Raw genomic sequence first — 18,133 nt, forward strand, 5'->3', positions numbered from 1 at the left:
TGCATTACGATTTATCGTGCAAATGATTCGTGGGACATTACACGAACATACTTCACATGTCTTTTTTTCCTTACAATAGTTGTCACACCATGGCCATACGATCATGTAAACTTTCAATCAGTAATCAGTAAATAATCGTTTTAATTGGTTTGCAACGGTTGCCACAGTAGAGAAATACATACATGTACTTGGTAAATTACACAGCGTACCATACATGTTTAATTTATAATTAGTTGTTGTTGCTGTGGTTTACGAATCTATGCTGGAGTCAAAGAGCCACTGGTACATTGAATTGTTTACTGGAAACTTTTCAGACTTTCTTCGTCCACCCTGCGTACATTCTGCTTATGTTTTTCAAGGCAAACAACTCAATCGCAATACATACGAGTTCCACATCGCTGAGGGTCGACGTGTTCCCTACGAAGACAAGAGTTCTATTTGGCATAAATATTAGGCAGCGATAATGTACTGTTCTTGGCCTAGCACTTTCGTGCAATATATTGACACAAATTACTGCGCAAGAAATAATGAGCGTGTGAGGACCCCTTTACTCTCTGAATGTATCACTATATTTTATATAACATTGGCAACTTTCCTCTATCTCATAGCGGTGCATTTTCATTATTATTGACGTAGCTCCAGCTACTTAGCATTTATTTTGTTATTGTAAATAAGTTTTAGCGTATGTAATGTAAACAGTTCCATATTCGCCGATGGTGTTAAAAATAAAATATTTTTCACTGTTGTTTGTGCATGAATGTTTAATACAAACATGTAAAGATTGGATTTAACTTTTAAACAGAATTTATGCGTTTTATAGTTATATATTTTACAAATAACCAATTTAAATTGTTGAAAAGTAATACACTAAAATAAATGAAATTGTAAAGAACTTGTACCAAATCTTGGAACTACTGCTGCTATATTCGCTGCGCTTACCTCAAAAATTTTTTCGGTAATGTCAAGGCAGTTGGCAGCTCTGTTGATTGTGTTGTGCGTGTGTTTTTCAAACTGTTGCTTGTTGTGTCCTTGTAGTGAAACTAAATAGGTAAATTTTAGTAAAGTAATGATTTATTAGTGTTTTCCCTCTTAATCATTGTTTACGTACAATATGTTTTATGTTCAGTTAACGAGTAATATTGTCATTAATGTTCTCGTAGACTGAAATAGAAATATTGAAAAATCAATTGACAGGTCCTCAGAAATTTCACCCAGAACTTTGTTGTTGACCACTAAGTTTAGAAGATAATCATCGAATGGATTGCACGAAAGGCTTGAAACTGAAAGAAGTAAGCGTTTTGTTGCGAGACGATTTTAACGCAGGACCAACTACACTTAATGAAATAGAGCCGAAATTATGGATTGGTAAGTCATTGCATGCACAGTTCAGTGATAGCCTGAACCAAAATCTGAAACTAACCATTTTAATTCTTCTACACTTCTGATATGAATTGACGTAAAATTTCTAGACAAGATACGGAGTGCTATAATTCACTGAAGTAAGAATTTCTGTTCGCCTTAGTTTATGAAATTCGACAGCTTTTGCAATAAAACATTTTGTGTGCCTCGTAGTTAGATTTCTACTAAACGCAAATAATTTATATGTGTATGTTGTCTGCTTTTCTCGTTGCACATATATTATCGTTTTTTACTTTTAGATACTAGCATTGTATTACTTTCGTAAACATGACATTTTATCAAATAATGTCACAATTCACCTCCAGGAACTGATAGTTAATATTCCTTTATTACTATCTATTTGTCCTCAGACCTTCATAAGGTAACTTAATACATTTGAAACAGCTTGAATGGCTGTATAAAAATCCATTCACTAGCAGCTCTTGGTAGTGAACTATGACGTTTTTTAAATACATAAGAGCTGTGGGGTACAGCTTTCTCAAAACGCCAGTTTTTGGTATACTCTCCAAACACAGTAGTTTTCTCCTCCAGCCTTCTATTTTGTATAACAGTCGTTGCAGCACTATTCATGTCTTCTTGCATTGGTTTTCTTTTAGTTCTCCAAGCTTTAGTAAAACTCAGCCCTATTGTCAGCTTGTTAAATGTAAGTGACTGTAGCTATCCCCAATGCTCCATCTTGTCTCCTTGATACAAATGTTTCGAATTCCCAGACAAACTGTACAAAGGGCTGTCGGGGAAATGTAAGATGGCGAAACAGCTGAATTGTGAATCAGTGTTTCAAATAAGTGATCAGTTTTTATTGTTGAAAGTAACAACACGTTTTCTCTTAATCATACACGCATAGGCGTTGCCAGCATCTGCACGTCGGTGGCCTGTTGTAAACTTTAGCCGAATTTCCACATCCTTTCCCATGGCTTAATGATCAAACAGAACCAGAAACAACTGCATTACATTGATTGAAATGTATGATGTAAATGATGTGACATGTAAAAATACTGGGCATGTGATGCAGTGAATACCTTATGACAAAAAATATGTGCCACTCCGGATAAACCGAATCCCCTGTTTTGTTGCAGTCAGTCACCTAAACCATATCAGTGGAGGCATTGAAAATCTCATAACTCCATTTTGTTAAATTTTACAAGAAAAGCAACAGTTGTTTCTTAAAAAACATGTAAAGTGATAAAAAATAATATTGCTACATTTGTAACTAACTGAAGAGCCAAAGAAACTGGTACATCTGCCTGATATTATGTAGGGCCCCTGCAAGCATACAGTAGTGCTGCAACGCGACATGGCATGGACTCGACTAATGTTTGAAGTAGTGCTGGACACCATGAATTGTGTAGGGCTGTCCATAAATCTGTAAGAGTACGAGAGGGTGGAGATCTCTTCTGATCAGCAAGCTGCAAGGCGTCCCAGATATGCTCTATAATGTTCATGTCTTTGAAGCTTGGTGGCCAGCAGAAGTGTTTAAATGCAGAAGAGTGTTGCTGGAGTCACTCTGTAGCAATTCTGGACTTGTGGGGTGTCGCATTGTCCTGCTGGAATTTCCCAAGTCTGTAGGAATGCACAGTGGACATGAGTGGATGCAGGTGATGAGACAGGATGCGTACGTATATGACACCTGTCAGAGTCATACTCATACGTATCACGGGCCCCATATCACTCCAACTGCTCACACTCTACACCATTACACAGCCTCCAGCAGTTTGAACAGTCCCCTGCTGACATACGAGGGGTTCATAGATTCATAAGGTTGTCTCCATACCCGTACACGTCCATCCAGTCAATACAATTTGAAACGAAACTCGTCTGACCAGGCAACATGTTTCCAATCAGCAGCAGTCCAATGTCAATGTTCACAGGACCAGGCGAGACGTAAAGCTTTGTGTTGTGCAGTCATCGAGGGTATATGAGTGGGCTTTTGGCTCCGAAAGCCCACATCAATGATGTTTCGTTGAATGGCTCGCACATTGTGACTTGTTGATAGCCCATCATTGAAATGTGCAGCAATTTGCAGAAGAGTTGCACTTCTGCCACATTGAATGATTCTTTTCAATCGTTGGTGCCGTTCTTGCAGGATCTTTTTCCATCCGCAGTGATATCTGGATTTGATGTTTTACGGGATTTCTGGTATTCACGGTACACTTGTGAAATGGTCGTATGGAAAAATTCCCACTTCATCGCTACCTCAGATGTACTGTGTCCCATCACTTGTGCGCCAACTATAACACTATGTTCAAACTCACTTAAATCTTGATAATGTACTATTTTAGCAGAAGTAACCAATCTAACAACTGCACCAAACACATGTTCTCTTATATAGCTTTGTCGACCACAGCACTGTGTACATCTCTTTGTATTTGAATATGCATGCCTATGCCAGTTTCTTTGACGCTTCTGTGTATATGGTGGAATCCTAGTTATTGACAGATTAGAGAAATCCATGCACTTTCAGTTCTCTCATTGATATCGGATTTACTGCTTACTGGAATCATGAGGTTTTCACAGACAGATGGAGTTACGAGGTTTTGATTGCTACCATCGATGTACACCATCAGGATACCCCTCCAGAACTGACTCAGATTTTCATTGCTAATTATGTTTACTCCTCTGTTGCTCTCAAACACTGGCACTTGACGTTCTTCCATAGAATTTCAGGAAATTGGGGAAATATGGTGGGTGGAGGACCGGCGTTCCCTGCAATAGGGTTGTGTATCTTTTTACTTAAATACGCTTAAATGAAATGAATTAAATCAGTGGAGAAAAAAATTAATAACATGAACTGATATCTACAAAATCTGCCCAGAAATAGGAACTTGCTATTAACAATGTGGCCTTAATGCTGCTCAGGCTCTGAGAGATCACTATGGAGTCACATGCATTTTACCATTAGTGGAAGGGACCAGTATGTTATGGAACCATGCTTAGCCTGTCGAATTGTAGTTCGAGCTGCCTATAGTTAGCGAAATTCAACAAGCTCACAAAAAAATGTCAATGTTTCCAGTTAGTTTTTACACAAGAATTAGAATCAGACAAATTAATCCATGTTCTCTAGGAGAAAAAAAAAAATTGAACTGAGTCATCTTTCTAATCGCTTCACAAATATATAGGCTGTAAAACAGATATGTTTTATTTCCAAGTCATTGTAAATATGTACTACTACATTTGATACGCTCATGGCAGTCGGTGTCTGTGTTGCTACTTCTGATGCAATTTTCCTCCATTTCACAGGGCAGTCATTCAGATCATCTTATGCTCTACTGAATCAACAAATGATTTGCATTGGTTATACTCTGTTTCAAGCAGAGATGAGGACAAATCCAGTAAGAAAGAATAAATCATTAGGTGACACAAGGGCCTTGTGTGGCCTATACAGTTGGAAAGTAACATTAATGACCCTGTGAGATCACTGTACTACCAAAAACCAAAGATTGCGATATCACCCTTTGGCTTTGACCCCTTGTGTCTTCAGTATGTTATCAACACAGTTTCTCAACTGGCCAGTCTATACTTCTCAAACCATAAAACCCTCTAGGTAAAACACTATACATTGTCCCTCTGACAATGCCTCATATATACTCAGAGATGTAGCAGCTTTGGTCAGTCTCGTACCACCTTCACAAGCATGACAATTAATGTACTCTGCAATTAGACTGAATGACTGTAGAAATTTAATTATGATCAACCTGTCACCCCCATAGTGGCATGCAGTGACCTACTCGTGAACTTTGTTTTCATATCCGTAACTAACAAAAAAAATGGAAAAAATAGTCTCCAGCAGTAAACAACACACCGTACTAATAACTCCAGACCTGAAAACAAGTCTGTTGCCCATAACTGCTAGCCAATATCAGAATGACTCACTAACAAACCACCGCAAACACTTCTAATATTATTCTTACACACAGCACCAAAGCAGTCCAATGAATCACAAGCAACATTCACCAACAATTTATGAACATATGCACCTCTCACTAGAGTTTGCCACCCATCATTCCAACATGCCCTCCGCAAACAAGATCCATTTCAGTACGCCACACCATCGTGATGTCACAAAATCAGTGAAAGCAGATGGGTGGTACTATGAGCTGTGGTTGACTTGCAATTTCTTCATAACAATTTGATCAGAATTCTTTGTGAAGAAAACCCAAAACATTAATTTCCATCTAAAATGTAGTATTTCACATACACTGAAAGAAAAATTGTTTCAAATGGAAATTTTTTCCCTGTACATGGCACGTAAATTGATAATCCAGGATTAAATTCTCATTAGACACAAGTTTGAATTTGTCATGTCATGACCCAAAAGAGTAATCTTTTTGTTCCTGTGTGTCTGAGCCAGTATTGTGGTGTCACAAAATCTCTGCAGTAAAAACTACCTGTACAGTAATATTCATCATGTTGTTTTAGTTTCACCGAGCTTCTAATTTCATGCAAGAGAAAAAATGTCTTTTGAAGCCCTGTAAGATTCCCAGCCTGTGGCCCACATACCTGTGACGGAAGTGTTTATACTGGTTCACTAACCAGCAGTCAAACTATCACCTTCCAACCTAACCTAGACCTTCACTGCACTACAGACCATTCTGTCACCTGAAGTTCATATGTTCTCAAAACTAATAAAGGTGCAAAAGAAACATTGACAGTGTTTTGTTCTGTTTCCGTTTGCTCACGTATGGCATCGCATGCCACATTATCATTAGGTTACAGGATGAAGCTGACATCCCTGAAGGGTAGATTAAGGTGCAGGAACATATTTCAGTTATAATATTTCAAGTCATTTATTTTATTCATGTTTTTTCCATGAATGTAATTCAGTTAATTCTTTTTTGGTCTGTCTGATCTTTAAGCCATGGAAAAGGGGTAAGAGAACTCAGATCACCTGTATCAAGACGACTTGAGTAAGATTGGGGAAAACAAGTCACATACAGTTATCAGATTGGCAAAATGGATGTGATTCAAATAGAATTAGTCTTTTACTGCGGAGAATCAACAGAACAAAGATATAGTGCTGTAATGCCTGTTATACCAAATAAAGAGCAGAATGAGAAAACTGACAGGAGTGCGAAGAGTACTCGGGAAAATGTCGTTTTGATGAAATAACTCAATGTAATACATATGCAGTGAGGAAAGTACACAATTTTTAAATACAAAAGCAATTGGGTGGGTTGGACCTATTGATTCCAAGCATCAACCATGATCTGTGATGCAATTATGTGGTGTCTGACACAATACCAGTTTGTGTGCAAAAATAACAGTGATATTGTTTATTTGGCTCTGTATTATTTCATCTATATCTACATGGATACTCTGCAAATCACACTTATGTGCCTGGCAGACGGTTCATCGAACCACCTTCACAGTAATTCTCAATTATTCCACACTCGAACAGGGCGCGGAAAAAACGAACACCTATATCTTTCCGTGAGCTCTGATTTCCCTTATTTTATGATGATGATCGTTTCTCCCTATGTAAGTTGGCATCAATAAAATACTTTTGCATTCGGAGGAGAAACTTAATGATGGAAATTTCGTGAGAAGATTCTGCCCAACGAAGAACACCTTTGTTTTAATGGTGTCCGTCCCAAATCGTGTACTATGTCTGTGACAATCTGTCCACTGTGAATGTAGGATTTCCCGTGTATACTGCTGAAAAAATCTTCTTGGGCTTCCATCCGGGTAGCTGTGTTGAAAATCTGCGACGTTTCAGTTAGTGTCATTCTCATTGGCGAACTTCGCCAGAAGATGATGAGAATGACCCAGATGGAAGCCCGAGAAGATTTCATCAATCTGTCCACTATTTCCCGGTAATACAAAATGTGCTACTCGTCTTTGAACTTACTCGATGTATCCTGTTAATCCTATCTGGTAAGGATCCCAGACCATGCAGCAGTACTCCAAAAGAAGAGAGACAAGCATAATGTAGACAGTCTCTCTAGTAGATCTGTTACATTTTCTAAGTGCTCTGCCAATAAAACGCAATCTTTGGTTTGCCTTTCCCACAACATTTTCTGTGTCCTTTCCAATTTAAATTGTATGGAATTGTAATTCATAGGTGTTTAGTTGAATTTAAGGCCTTTAGATTAAACTGATTTATCGTGTAGCCGAAGTTTAATGGATTCCTTTTAGTACTCCCTTGAATGACATCACATTTTTTATTATTTGGGGTCAATTGCCAATTTTTGCACCATTCCTATATCTTTTCTAAATCATTTTGCAATTTGTTTTGCTCTCCTGATGAGTTAACTAGATGATAAACGACAGCATCATCTGCAACAACCTAAGGTGGCTGCTCAGAAAGAACAGCAGAGAGCCTATAACACTACCTTGGGAACACCAGAAGTCATTTCTGTTTTACTTGATGACTTTCCGTCAATTACTGGGAACTGTGATGCCTCTCACAGGAAATCACGAATCCAGTCACATAACTGATATGGTATTCCATAAGCGCGCAGTTTCATTACAAGCCACTTGTGTGGTACTGTATCAAAAGCCTTTTGGAAATCTAGAAATACGGGATCAATTTGAAATCATTTGTCAGTAGCACTGTGTGTGTGTGTGTGTGTGTGTGTGTGTGTGTGTGTGAAGAGCTAGTTGTGTTTCTCAAGAACAATGTTTTCTAAATTCATGTTGACTTTGTGTCAATAGACCATACTCTTTGAGGTAATTCATAACGTTAAAACACAATATATGTTCCCAAATCCTGCTGCATATTGACGTTAATGATATGGGCCTGTAATTTAGTAGATTACTCCTATAACCTTTCTTGAATATTGGTGTGACCTGTGCAACTTTCCAGTCTTTGGGTACGGATCTTTTGTTGAGTGTGCGGTTGTATATGATTAAGTATGGAGCTATTGCATTGGTATACTCTGAAAGCAACTGAATTGGTATACAGTCTGGATCAGAAGACTTGTTTTTATTAAGTGATTTAAGTTGCTTCACGACTCCAAGGATATCTACTTCTAAGTCACTCATGTTGGCAGCTGTCTTTGGTTCAAATTCTGGAATATTTACTACTTCTTCTTTGGTGAAGGAATTTTGGGAGGCTACATTCAGTAACTCTGCTTTCGTAGTGCTGTCATCGATAGTATTTCCATTGCTATCACGCAAAGAAGGCATTGACTGTTTCTTGGTGCTAGAATACTATATGTATGACCAGAATCTCTTTGCAGTGAAAGTTGTGGAGACAGACTGATCTGTAGCACAGCCTGAGGCTTAGGTTAGGTTGAAAGATGACAATAAGGTTTGAATTGGTGATGCCAACAAATGTGATGTAATGAGAATAACTACAATTCTTGTCATGTTGTTGCATACTGTATATATGCTGGATTTTGATGTGTCCGTCCTTTTGGTGATAAAAACTGGCAACACTGTGAACACATTACTCATGAGAAAGAAATATGATTTGGTGGCCCCCACCACTTAACCCACTCAAACATTATTTTAAAGTTATTTTAATTGAGGTATAGTGTGAGTACAAGTATCTTCCATACTGTCTGGAGTGCTGCTTTTGGAGTGTGGATGCAGAAGGAAAGAAGCCTAACATCTCATTGATGAAGGATTTATTAGTCACATTAGAAGTAGATGAATATGGATAAGTTAGGCTGCAGTACATATTTAACCTGTGACATGCAACTTGTGCTGCTGCTGTTTTGTTGATAACAGTTAATGCCGGATGGTTCCCACAACAGACTGAATTTTTGTAGGGTATATTTGTCTGTTTATTTAACTCATTCACTGATGCTCTCTTATTGTTGTAACATTGGAGCAGCTGGATGTGAAAGAGTAGTACACTTCCGTATAATTCACAAATAATTGCTGTGTCCTTTTGCCTTGAATGTAATGTTCAACCAGGATACTTATGACTAAACATTTACATTAGCAAATATTAGATGTTTTTGACTTTGAAAATACAGATTCAGTATGGTGTCTTCTTAATAAAACATTTGATTTCTAATATTACATCATCTCTAACTGGTGCTACTGTGAGGTGTTCTTTTTTAAATCGAATTTTTTGGTGCATCAACTGGTACTTCTATAAGATATATGGGTAGTGATAGAGAATTAGAATTAGAATATTTGACAAACTGCCTGTTGGCTTCTGTTTTTCTGACATTTCTCCAGCATGAATGGCTGGCATTGTCAAAGCTTCACCCTACATTGCTGGTGGTGGACTAGGTGGTGGAAAGTGAAGCTTTGACAATGCCAGCCATTCGTACTGGCTTAATGTCACTAAAATCGTCAAGCAAACATTAACCGAAGAACCCAAGACAGAAGCCAAGAGGCAGTTTGTCAACAATTAGCCACAAGAACCTTGACAATTCAGTTAGAATATTTGTTTGTTTAAATGTACACTCACATTGTAATCTGAATATGCTTAGATACAGACAGGCCAGTACCATATATCAGTGTTGCATGATTATTGATATTAGCCTTTCCTTTACTTATTTCATTCCCTTAAATATTTATTAATTTTGCATGTTAGCAAGCAAGTGTCATGTGTTTCAGAACTATTTTTTGTTTGCTGTAATGCCATTTTCTGCCCACACATATGCCCATAGATCATTTTACTTATATAATTTGGTCCCAGTTTACTTCACTGTGTAGGTGATAGAATTATCTCAACCTGTCTGCAGTCAAAGTAATTTTTGAACATTGGTTCATCTGGATACATTACATACTAAAAGAGTGTGGCACAAGTAACATTGACATTTGCAATAATTACTGCCTGTCTAATCTGGGATCTGGGGGGAGAGGGGGGGGTGGGTCCAATAAGTAGAGAGAAGTCACAGTTTGTCTTTGGTATTACCATTTTCAGATAATGCCAAGAGACACATGGGAGAATTGCATGTGCAGCATAGCTAATAGCTGATCTTGTGTTCATAAACTCTCCCACAGTAGCACCTCTTCTTGAACACCTCAAAGCTGGAAGTTCACATAAATGGGGTATGATGTTCTTTCAATAATGTACATGACACCAACTGTTTGGTGTGACATCCCACACACTTTATTCCTTGTGGAATTCTCTCATTTACTACAGTGATGACTTTCTACACTATGAAAAATAATTAGTGTAAGCCCATAGACTAGCATTCGCAATTACCATGGGAAGTAACTTCTTCTCTTATTGTACAAGATTAATGGTTCAAATTTATCAAAAAATGACACAGTTCCAATTTAGTATAGTCTTTTGCAATTTGTTAAAGGTGATTGCAATTGGGTGATTCATTTAAATTAGTCCATTACACAAATCACTGGGTCAAACAGTAGCTGGTTTCAATGACAGTAAAATTATACACTCTTGACAATCGCAACACAGTTCAGAAGAATTTTCATTAATATTGCATACTCCAGTCACTGAAAAGTAATTAAATATTAACGTTCGTGAGTTTTGCCATTTCCAGTGCATGTATTCTCTCATGAGGGATGTACATAATATAAAGCTAGTAGGTGGACATTCCCTGGAAGTATAAACAAATGATGTTGTTTAAACTTGGTGGGTGTGTAGAGGGGGCAAAATAATGCAATACATGTATTTTTGTTTCTGCCCAATTTCACTTTTTAAGAGGTAAAACATCCCGATAGGTAATTTGGCATATTTAGTTTAGAGAGAATATCCTCGAAACAATGATATATAAAACATTTTTTTTTCATTTAAATGTTGATATTTAATTAATATTCTTGAAAATTGTATAATCAACTTTTGTAATAATTTGAAATTTTGTTAAATACCCGACAACCATTAATTAATTTTGAGAAACGAAAACTTTTGTTACAACATAAATTACAGAAGGTTGAGCCCACATACATTCATGTGTAATAAAGGTGCTCTCTGAAATACCACTTATGTATAAAAGAAGCTGCACAGAATGTGCTATAGAATTATTTGCAACATCTCTAATAAAAATATTCGAATATTCATTATTATTCTAATTATTTATTTTACTTATATTTGTTTTATGTTTTAAATTGTTTTATATTCATATTTTTTTACCGTTTCACATTAGTGTATTTTGCTAATTAAAATAATACATTATCGTTATACAAACTCATTACAATAGTGATAATCTATAAACAAATGCTTAAAACATAATGCTTTTTGCCATGCACACAAAATGAACAAAATTTCTTCACATTATATACACAATGGAGAGCGCAATATAAAGCAAAATTCAGCAGGATTTCAAATTGTATTGGGTGATCCTCTAAACATCATGATTTAATTTAGGTAAAAATCAAACAGTGGATTTATATTAGGCATATATCAGTACATTGATAAGACTTCTGGTGAATAGAATTGATTGTGTACTAGTGACTGCAGCTTAATTATATTATTTCTCAAGTGGAGATTGACATCATAATCATTCAACAGAACTGGATCTGAAAATCTTCTCATAAATTTCTTCCAACTTTGGAAGCCGTATATGCCCCACAGCTGTACCTTTGCTTCAATAATTTGGGGGATCATTACATGAACAAGTTTCTTGTCTTCAAGTACGAGGCTTAAAATGGTTTTGTCAGACTGACTACCTGTCTTTTCATAGTTTTAAAAGAAACTAATAGCGAGTTTGGACAGAGAATTTGAGAATTGTCATGTGACAACATTGAAATCTGGTAAACAAACATCTGAGTAGGTCAAGAGATATTTGAAAGATGTTTTCACGGTGTTGTGTATTTTTATACCTACATTTTATTTTAGACATTGTCTGTTAAAAAGGCATTTGGAAATGTATGGATATAAAAATAAATGTCGAATGGCATAATAGGGGAACCTGATTCTTTTGGTTTTGGTGGAATTATTTCACTGTTATGTTAATATAATGGTTGCAATACTACATTCTAGGATGGTTCATGCTAAATCACATACTTTGGGACATGGTTCCTGAAACACATGCCAGAAGGCGTGAGCTGTGTAATGTTCTTGATGTGTGATGCATGGATTAGATACTACATTTCATTATTATGTCTTCAATTCTCATTAATAAAAGATCTTGTAATAATGATCACTAAAAAGGGCGCTGTTGTGTCTGGTGTTGGCAGTGAGCATAGCTGTGTAAGTCCATGTAAGCAGCTAGCTCAGTTGCATTTGTACCTTCAGTCTGACAAGTACTCTTCATTTGATATGTGCAGATATTGCAAATGTTAATGCTTTCATTTGTGAGTCCACAGGGCTTTAATACTAGGTATGTTGATGAAAACAATCTTGTTTATATGTTGTTACCTGTATAGTTGGGCAGGCAGGCAAATTTTTGTTTTATCGACAGCACTGAAGATGGTCACACAGTGATTGGAATCAAATTGCAACAGAAATAAAGATTTCTACTTCAATGGCCAACACTTGACTCAGTTGTTATTAATATTGGTGTAAAGATCCTGGTGCATGCAGCTCCTGATGGAGTCTCCATTCAAATAAAAGAAGTTATTCAGTATGTTAAGGGAAATAAAAATTTAGTTATGGTGATGTTTTGGGTTTTTATAGAGGGCAGAAGAAAGGAAAGAAAAGTGGTAGGAAAGCATGATCTGGGGAAGAGGAATGAAAGTGGAAGCCACTTGGTAGAAGTTGCACAGAGAAGAATAATGTAAACACTTGTTTTAAGAATTACGAAAGAAAACTGTGTATGTGGAAGAGACTTACGGACATGTGATATTTGGTAGATTATGTACTGGTGAGGCAGGGATTTGGAAAACAATGTTTTAAAACTGCAAAATATAAAGTGCAGGCTAGATGCCTTTCCACTGTTGAGCAGTTTCACATTTTCTTTTCTGTGAGAAATTCTCTCAAAACTTGCCATTTCGGCATTTGTGTAGTGAATTGAAAGGAGTAAATGTATTATGATCTTCTGCAGGAAACAATTCCAGAAACCGAATACATTGTTTCAGCCGTCTCTCTGTCATCTTACATTTCGGTACCAGTATGATCACTGAGGAACTAAATAGATTATTTTGATTTTAATCTACAAAAGGCCAAACTTATTAGAATTTTGTCAGATCAGTTGGCTAGATTTTACTTTTCAGTTCATTGAACTGATTCTCACATTGCGCTCCTTATGATCACTTTTCTGGTATCGTAGTGCAGCACATTTGAAGACCTGCGGGACAGTATGGACATCAGTGATGGCCACTAGGCAGTGCTGCTGCAATTTGGGGTGCCAGTGTAAGCACCACCACACCTGCCCAGCCGGCCTATTGTGGCTCGCAGCTGCTCTATAAGGCCAGCAGTGGGGCCACTCTGTCCTTTACTTGTGATTTTTCTGTATTACTGTATCAATCTTGCTACACACTGTTGCCTTAGTTCTGAATTCGCTCCGTCTTAGTATTCAATGTGATTTGCCCTTTGGACTTGTTATTATGCCATGCCATCTCCATTGTCTGTCATTCTCTCATTTTGTCCTTCTGTTGTTCTTTGGCAACTTGCTGTCGACGCTCTTGGCCAAGTCGGCCAGCCGATATTGGTTTTGTTGTCATCTTTGGATTTGTTGGGTTCTTGTCACTATAACTTTAACTGCACCCAGGCCCCCCCTTTTTTTCCCAGCAAGTATTTGACTTTGCTTAATCCGTGATGTTCTCGTTGCTTTAGTAGCAACTTTTTGGAATGGCTGTCAAACCGTGGTGTGTCTGTTCATTCCCTCAAAACCTTCCTCAACAAAAATTTATTTATGGCATTTTGTATGTTGTTGTTGTTGTCTTCAGTCCTGAGATTGGTTTGATGCAGCTCTCGATGCTACTCTATCCTGTGCAAACTTCATCATCTCCCAGTACTTACTGCAACCTACATCCTTCTGAATCTGCTTAGTGTATTCATCTCTTGGTCTCCCTCTACGATTTTTACCCTCCACTCTGCCCACCAATGCTAAATTTGTGATCCCTTGATGCCTGAGAACATGTCCTACCAACCGGTCCCTTCTTCTGGTCAAGTTGTGCCACAAACTCCTCTTCTCCCCAAATCTATTCACTACCTCCTCATTAGTTATGTGATCTACCCATCTAATCTTCAGCATTCTTCTGTAGCACCACATTTCGAAAGCTTCTATTCTCTTCTTGTCCAAACTATTTATCATCCATGTTTCACTTCCATACGTGGCTACACACCGTACAAATACTTTCAGAAACGACTTCCTGACACTCAAATCTATACTTGATGTTAACAAATTTCTCTTCTTCAGAAACGCTTTCCTTGCCATTGCCAGTCTACAATTTATATCATCTCTACTTCTACCATCATCAGTTATTTTGCTCCCCAAATAGCAAAACTCCTTTACTACTTAAAGTGTTCCATTTCCTAATCTAATTCCCTCAGCATCACCCGACTCAATTCGACTACATTCCATTATTCTCGTTTTGATTTTGTTGATGTTCTTCTTATATCCTTCTTTCAAGACAATGTCCATTCCGTTCAACTGCTCTTCCAAGTCCTTTGCTGTCTCTGACAGAATTACAATGTCATCGGCTAACCTCAACGTTTTTATTTATTCTCCATGGACTTTAATACCTACTCCGAATTTTTCTTTTATTTGCTTTACTGCTTGCTCAATATACAGATTGAATAACATTGGGGAGAGGCTACAACCCTGTCTCACTCCCTTCCCAACCACTGCTTCACTTTCATGCCCCTCGACTCTTATAATTGCCATCTGGTTTCTGTACAAATTGTAAATAGCCTTTTGCTCCCTGTATTTTACCCCTGCCACCTTTAGAATTTGAAAGATAGTATTCCAGTCAACATTGGCAAAAGATTTCTCTAAGTCTACAAATGCTAGAAATGTAGGTTTTCCTTTTCTTAATCTATTTTCTAAGATAAGTCATAGGGTCAGTATTGCCTCACGTGTTCCAACATTTCTACCGAATCCAAACTGATCTTCGTTGAGGTCGGCTTCTACCGGTTTTTCCATTCGTCTGTAAAGAATTCACGTTAGTATTTTGCAGCTGTTACTTATTAAACTGATAGTTCGGTAATTTTCACATCTGTCAACACCTGCTTTCTTTGGGATTGGAATTATTATATTCTTCTTGAAGTCTGAGGGTATTTCGCCTGTCTCATACATCTTGCTCACCAGATGGTAGACTTTTGTCAGGACTGGCTCTCCCAAGGCCGTCAGTAGTTCTAATGGAATGTTATCTACTCCTGGGGCCTTGTTTCCACTCAGGTCTTTCAGTGCTCTGTCAAACTTTTCACACAGTATCATATCTCCCATTTCATCTACATTCTCTTCCATTTCTATAATATTGTCCTCAAGTACATCGCCCTTGTATAGACCCTCTATATACTCCTTCCACCTTTCTGCTTTCCCTTCTTTGCTTAGAACTGGGTTTCCATCTGAGCTCTTGATATTCGTACAAGTGGTTCTCCTTTCTCCAAAGGTTTCTTTAATTTTCCTGTAGGTAGTATCTATCTTACCCCTAGTGAGATAAGCCTCTACATCCTTACATTTGTCCTCTAGCCATCCCTGCTTAGCCATTTTGCACTTCCTGTCAATCTCATTTATGAGACGTTTGTATTCCCTTTTGCTTGCTTCATTTACTGCGTTTTTATATTTTCTCCTTTCATCAATTAAATTCAATATTTCTTCTGTTACCCAAGGATTTCTACTAGCCCTCGTCTTTGTACCTACTTGATCCTCTGCTGCCTTCACTACTTCATCCCTCAGAGCTACCCATTCTTCTTTCCCCCATTCCTGTCAATTGTTCCCTTATACTCTCCCTGAAACTCTGTACAACCTCTGGTTTAGTCAGTTTATCCAGGTCCCATCTCCTTAAATTCCCACCTTTTTGCAGTTTCTTCAGTTTTAATCTACAGTTCACAACCAATAGATTGTGGTCAGAGTCCACATCTGCCCCTGGAAATGTCTTACAGTTTAAAACCTGGTTCCTAAATCTCTGTCTTACCATTATATAATCTATCTGATACCTTCTAGTATCTCCAGGATTCTTCCATGTATACAACCTTCTTTTATGATTCTTGAACCAAGTGTTAGCTATGATTAAGTTATGCTCTGTGCAAAATTCTACCAGACGGCTTCCTCTTTCATTTCTCTCCCCCAATCCATATTCACCCACTATGTTTCCTTCTCTTCCTTTTCCTACTCACGAATTCCAGTCACCCATGACTATTAAATTTTCGTCTCCCTTCACTACCTGAATAATTTCTTTTATCTCATCATACATTTCATCAATTTCTTCATCATCTGCAGAGCTAGTTTGCATATAAACTTATATTACTGTAGTAGGCATGGGCTTCGTGTCTACCTTGGCCACAATAATGCGTTCACTGTGCTGTTGGTAGTAGCTTACCCGCACTCCAATTTTTTTATTCATTATTAAACCTACTCCTGCATTACCCATATTTGATTTTGTATTTATAACCCTGTATTCACCTGACCAGAAGTCTTGTTTCTCCTGCCACCGAACTTCACTAATTCCCACTGTATCTAACTTCAACCTATCCGTTTCCGCCGGCCGAAGTGGCCATGCGGTTAAAGGCGCTGCAGTCTGGAACCGCAAGACCGCTATGGTCGCAGGTTCGAAACCTGCCTCGGGCATGGATGTTTGTGATGTCCTTAGGTTAGTTAGGTTTAGCTAGTTCTAAGTTCTAGGGGACTAATGACCTCAGCAGTTGAGTCCCATAGTGCTCAGAGCCATTTGAACAATTTTTTTTATCCATTTCCCTTTTTAAGTTTTCAAACCTACCTGCCCGATTAAGGGATCTGACATTCCATGCTCCGATCCGCAGAATGCCCGTTTTCTTTCTTCTGATAGCGATGTTGTCTTGAGTAGTCCCCGCCCGGAGATCCGAATGGGGGACTATTTTACCTCCGGAATATTTTACCCAAGAGGACGCCATCATCATTTAACCATACAGTAAAGCTGCATGCCCTCGGGAAAAATTACGGCTGTAGTTTCCCCTTGCTTTCAGCCGTTCGCAGTACCAGCACAGCAAGGCCGTTTTGGTTAGTGTTGCAAGGCCAGATCAGTCAATCATCCCGACTGTTGGCCCTGCAACTACTGAAAAGTCTGGTGCCCCTCTTCAGGAACCACACATTTGTCTGGCCTCTCAACAGATACCCCTCCATTGTGGTTGCACCTATGGTACGGCCACCTGTATCACTGAGGCACGCAAACTTCCCCACCAACGGCAAGGTCCATGGTTCTTGGGGGTGGTCATTTTGTATAATGCTGTTGAATTTCATTCATTTGTGCTCCACATCTTTTCGCATCCAGCAAATGATATAGGAACTTGTTGACAGTATTCAGAGGGAGGTCTATTTAATTAGCTATTTATGGCGTTGGGTAATCGAATATTTTGAGGAATTATGGCACTCTGCCAAGAAAATACAAACAGAAGAGGAATGCAACACTTGATTAACAACTTTAGTGCTTGCCTGAATGAACACTTGAAAGTACAGTAGTCCACTCCAGACAGTCTACAAAGTCCTGCTGGAGGAAGGTACACACAGCAAATATCAAACAACAGAGCCAAGGCAGATTCGGAGTCCAGGCCCAACCTACGCAGGGGCCCTCTGACTTACTGTTCCATGAATAACTGAACTCTCTTGGGTGATGTGCCACCACCTTACATCCCTTGTGGTGGCCATATCTCACATTGGGCTACACCCAATCAATGCCCTTTCACTTGCGTGTCTTCGTATTCAGCAAGCAGAATTAGTCACAGTGGCTACCACTCTTGATCGCAGGGGTTGCATTGACCCCATAT

At 38.2% G+C, this 18,133-nt stretch overlaps 1 protein-coding gene across 1 annotated transcript in view; it reads left to right on the forward strand.

Moving 5' to 3' along the window:
* The first annotated feature begins 999 nt into the window (after window positions 1–999).
* LOC126469590 (dual specificity protein phosphatase MPK-4) overlaps window positions 1,000–18,133 on the forward strand; it is a 132,446-nt gene continuing 115,312 nt past the window's right edge. The window contains exons 1-2 of the mRNA XM_050096711.1: window positions 1,000–1,048; window positions 1,195–1,365. Coding sequence (XP_049952668.1) covers window positions 1,257–1,365 — 109 coding nt within the window. The 5' untranslated portion in view covers window positions 1,000–1,048; window positions 1,195–1,256. The remainder of the gene's footprint in view (window positions 1,049–1,194; window positions 1,366–18,133) is intronic.

The sequence above is a fragment of the Schistocerca serialis genome, chromosome 3 (genome assembly GCF_023864345.2).
Source record: "Schistocerca serialis cubense isolate TAMUIC-IGC-003099 chromosome 3, iqSchSeri2.2, whole genome shotgun sequence".
In the NCBI taxonomy this organism is placed as follows: Eukaryota; Metazoa; Arthropoda; class Insecta; order Orthoptera; family Acrididae; genus Schistocerca; species Schistocerca serialis.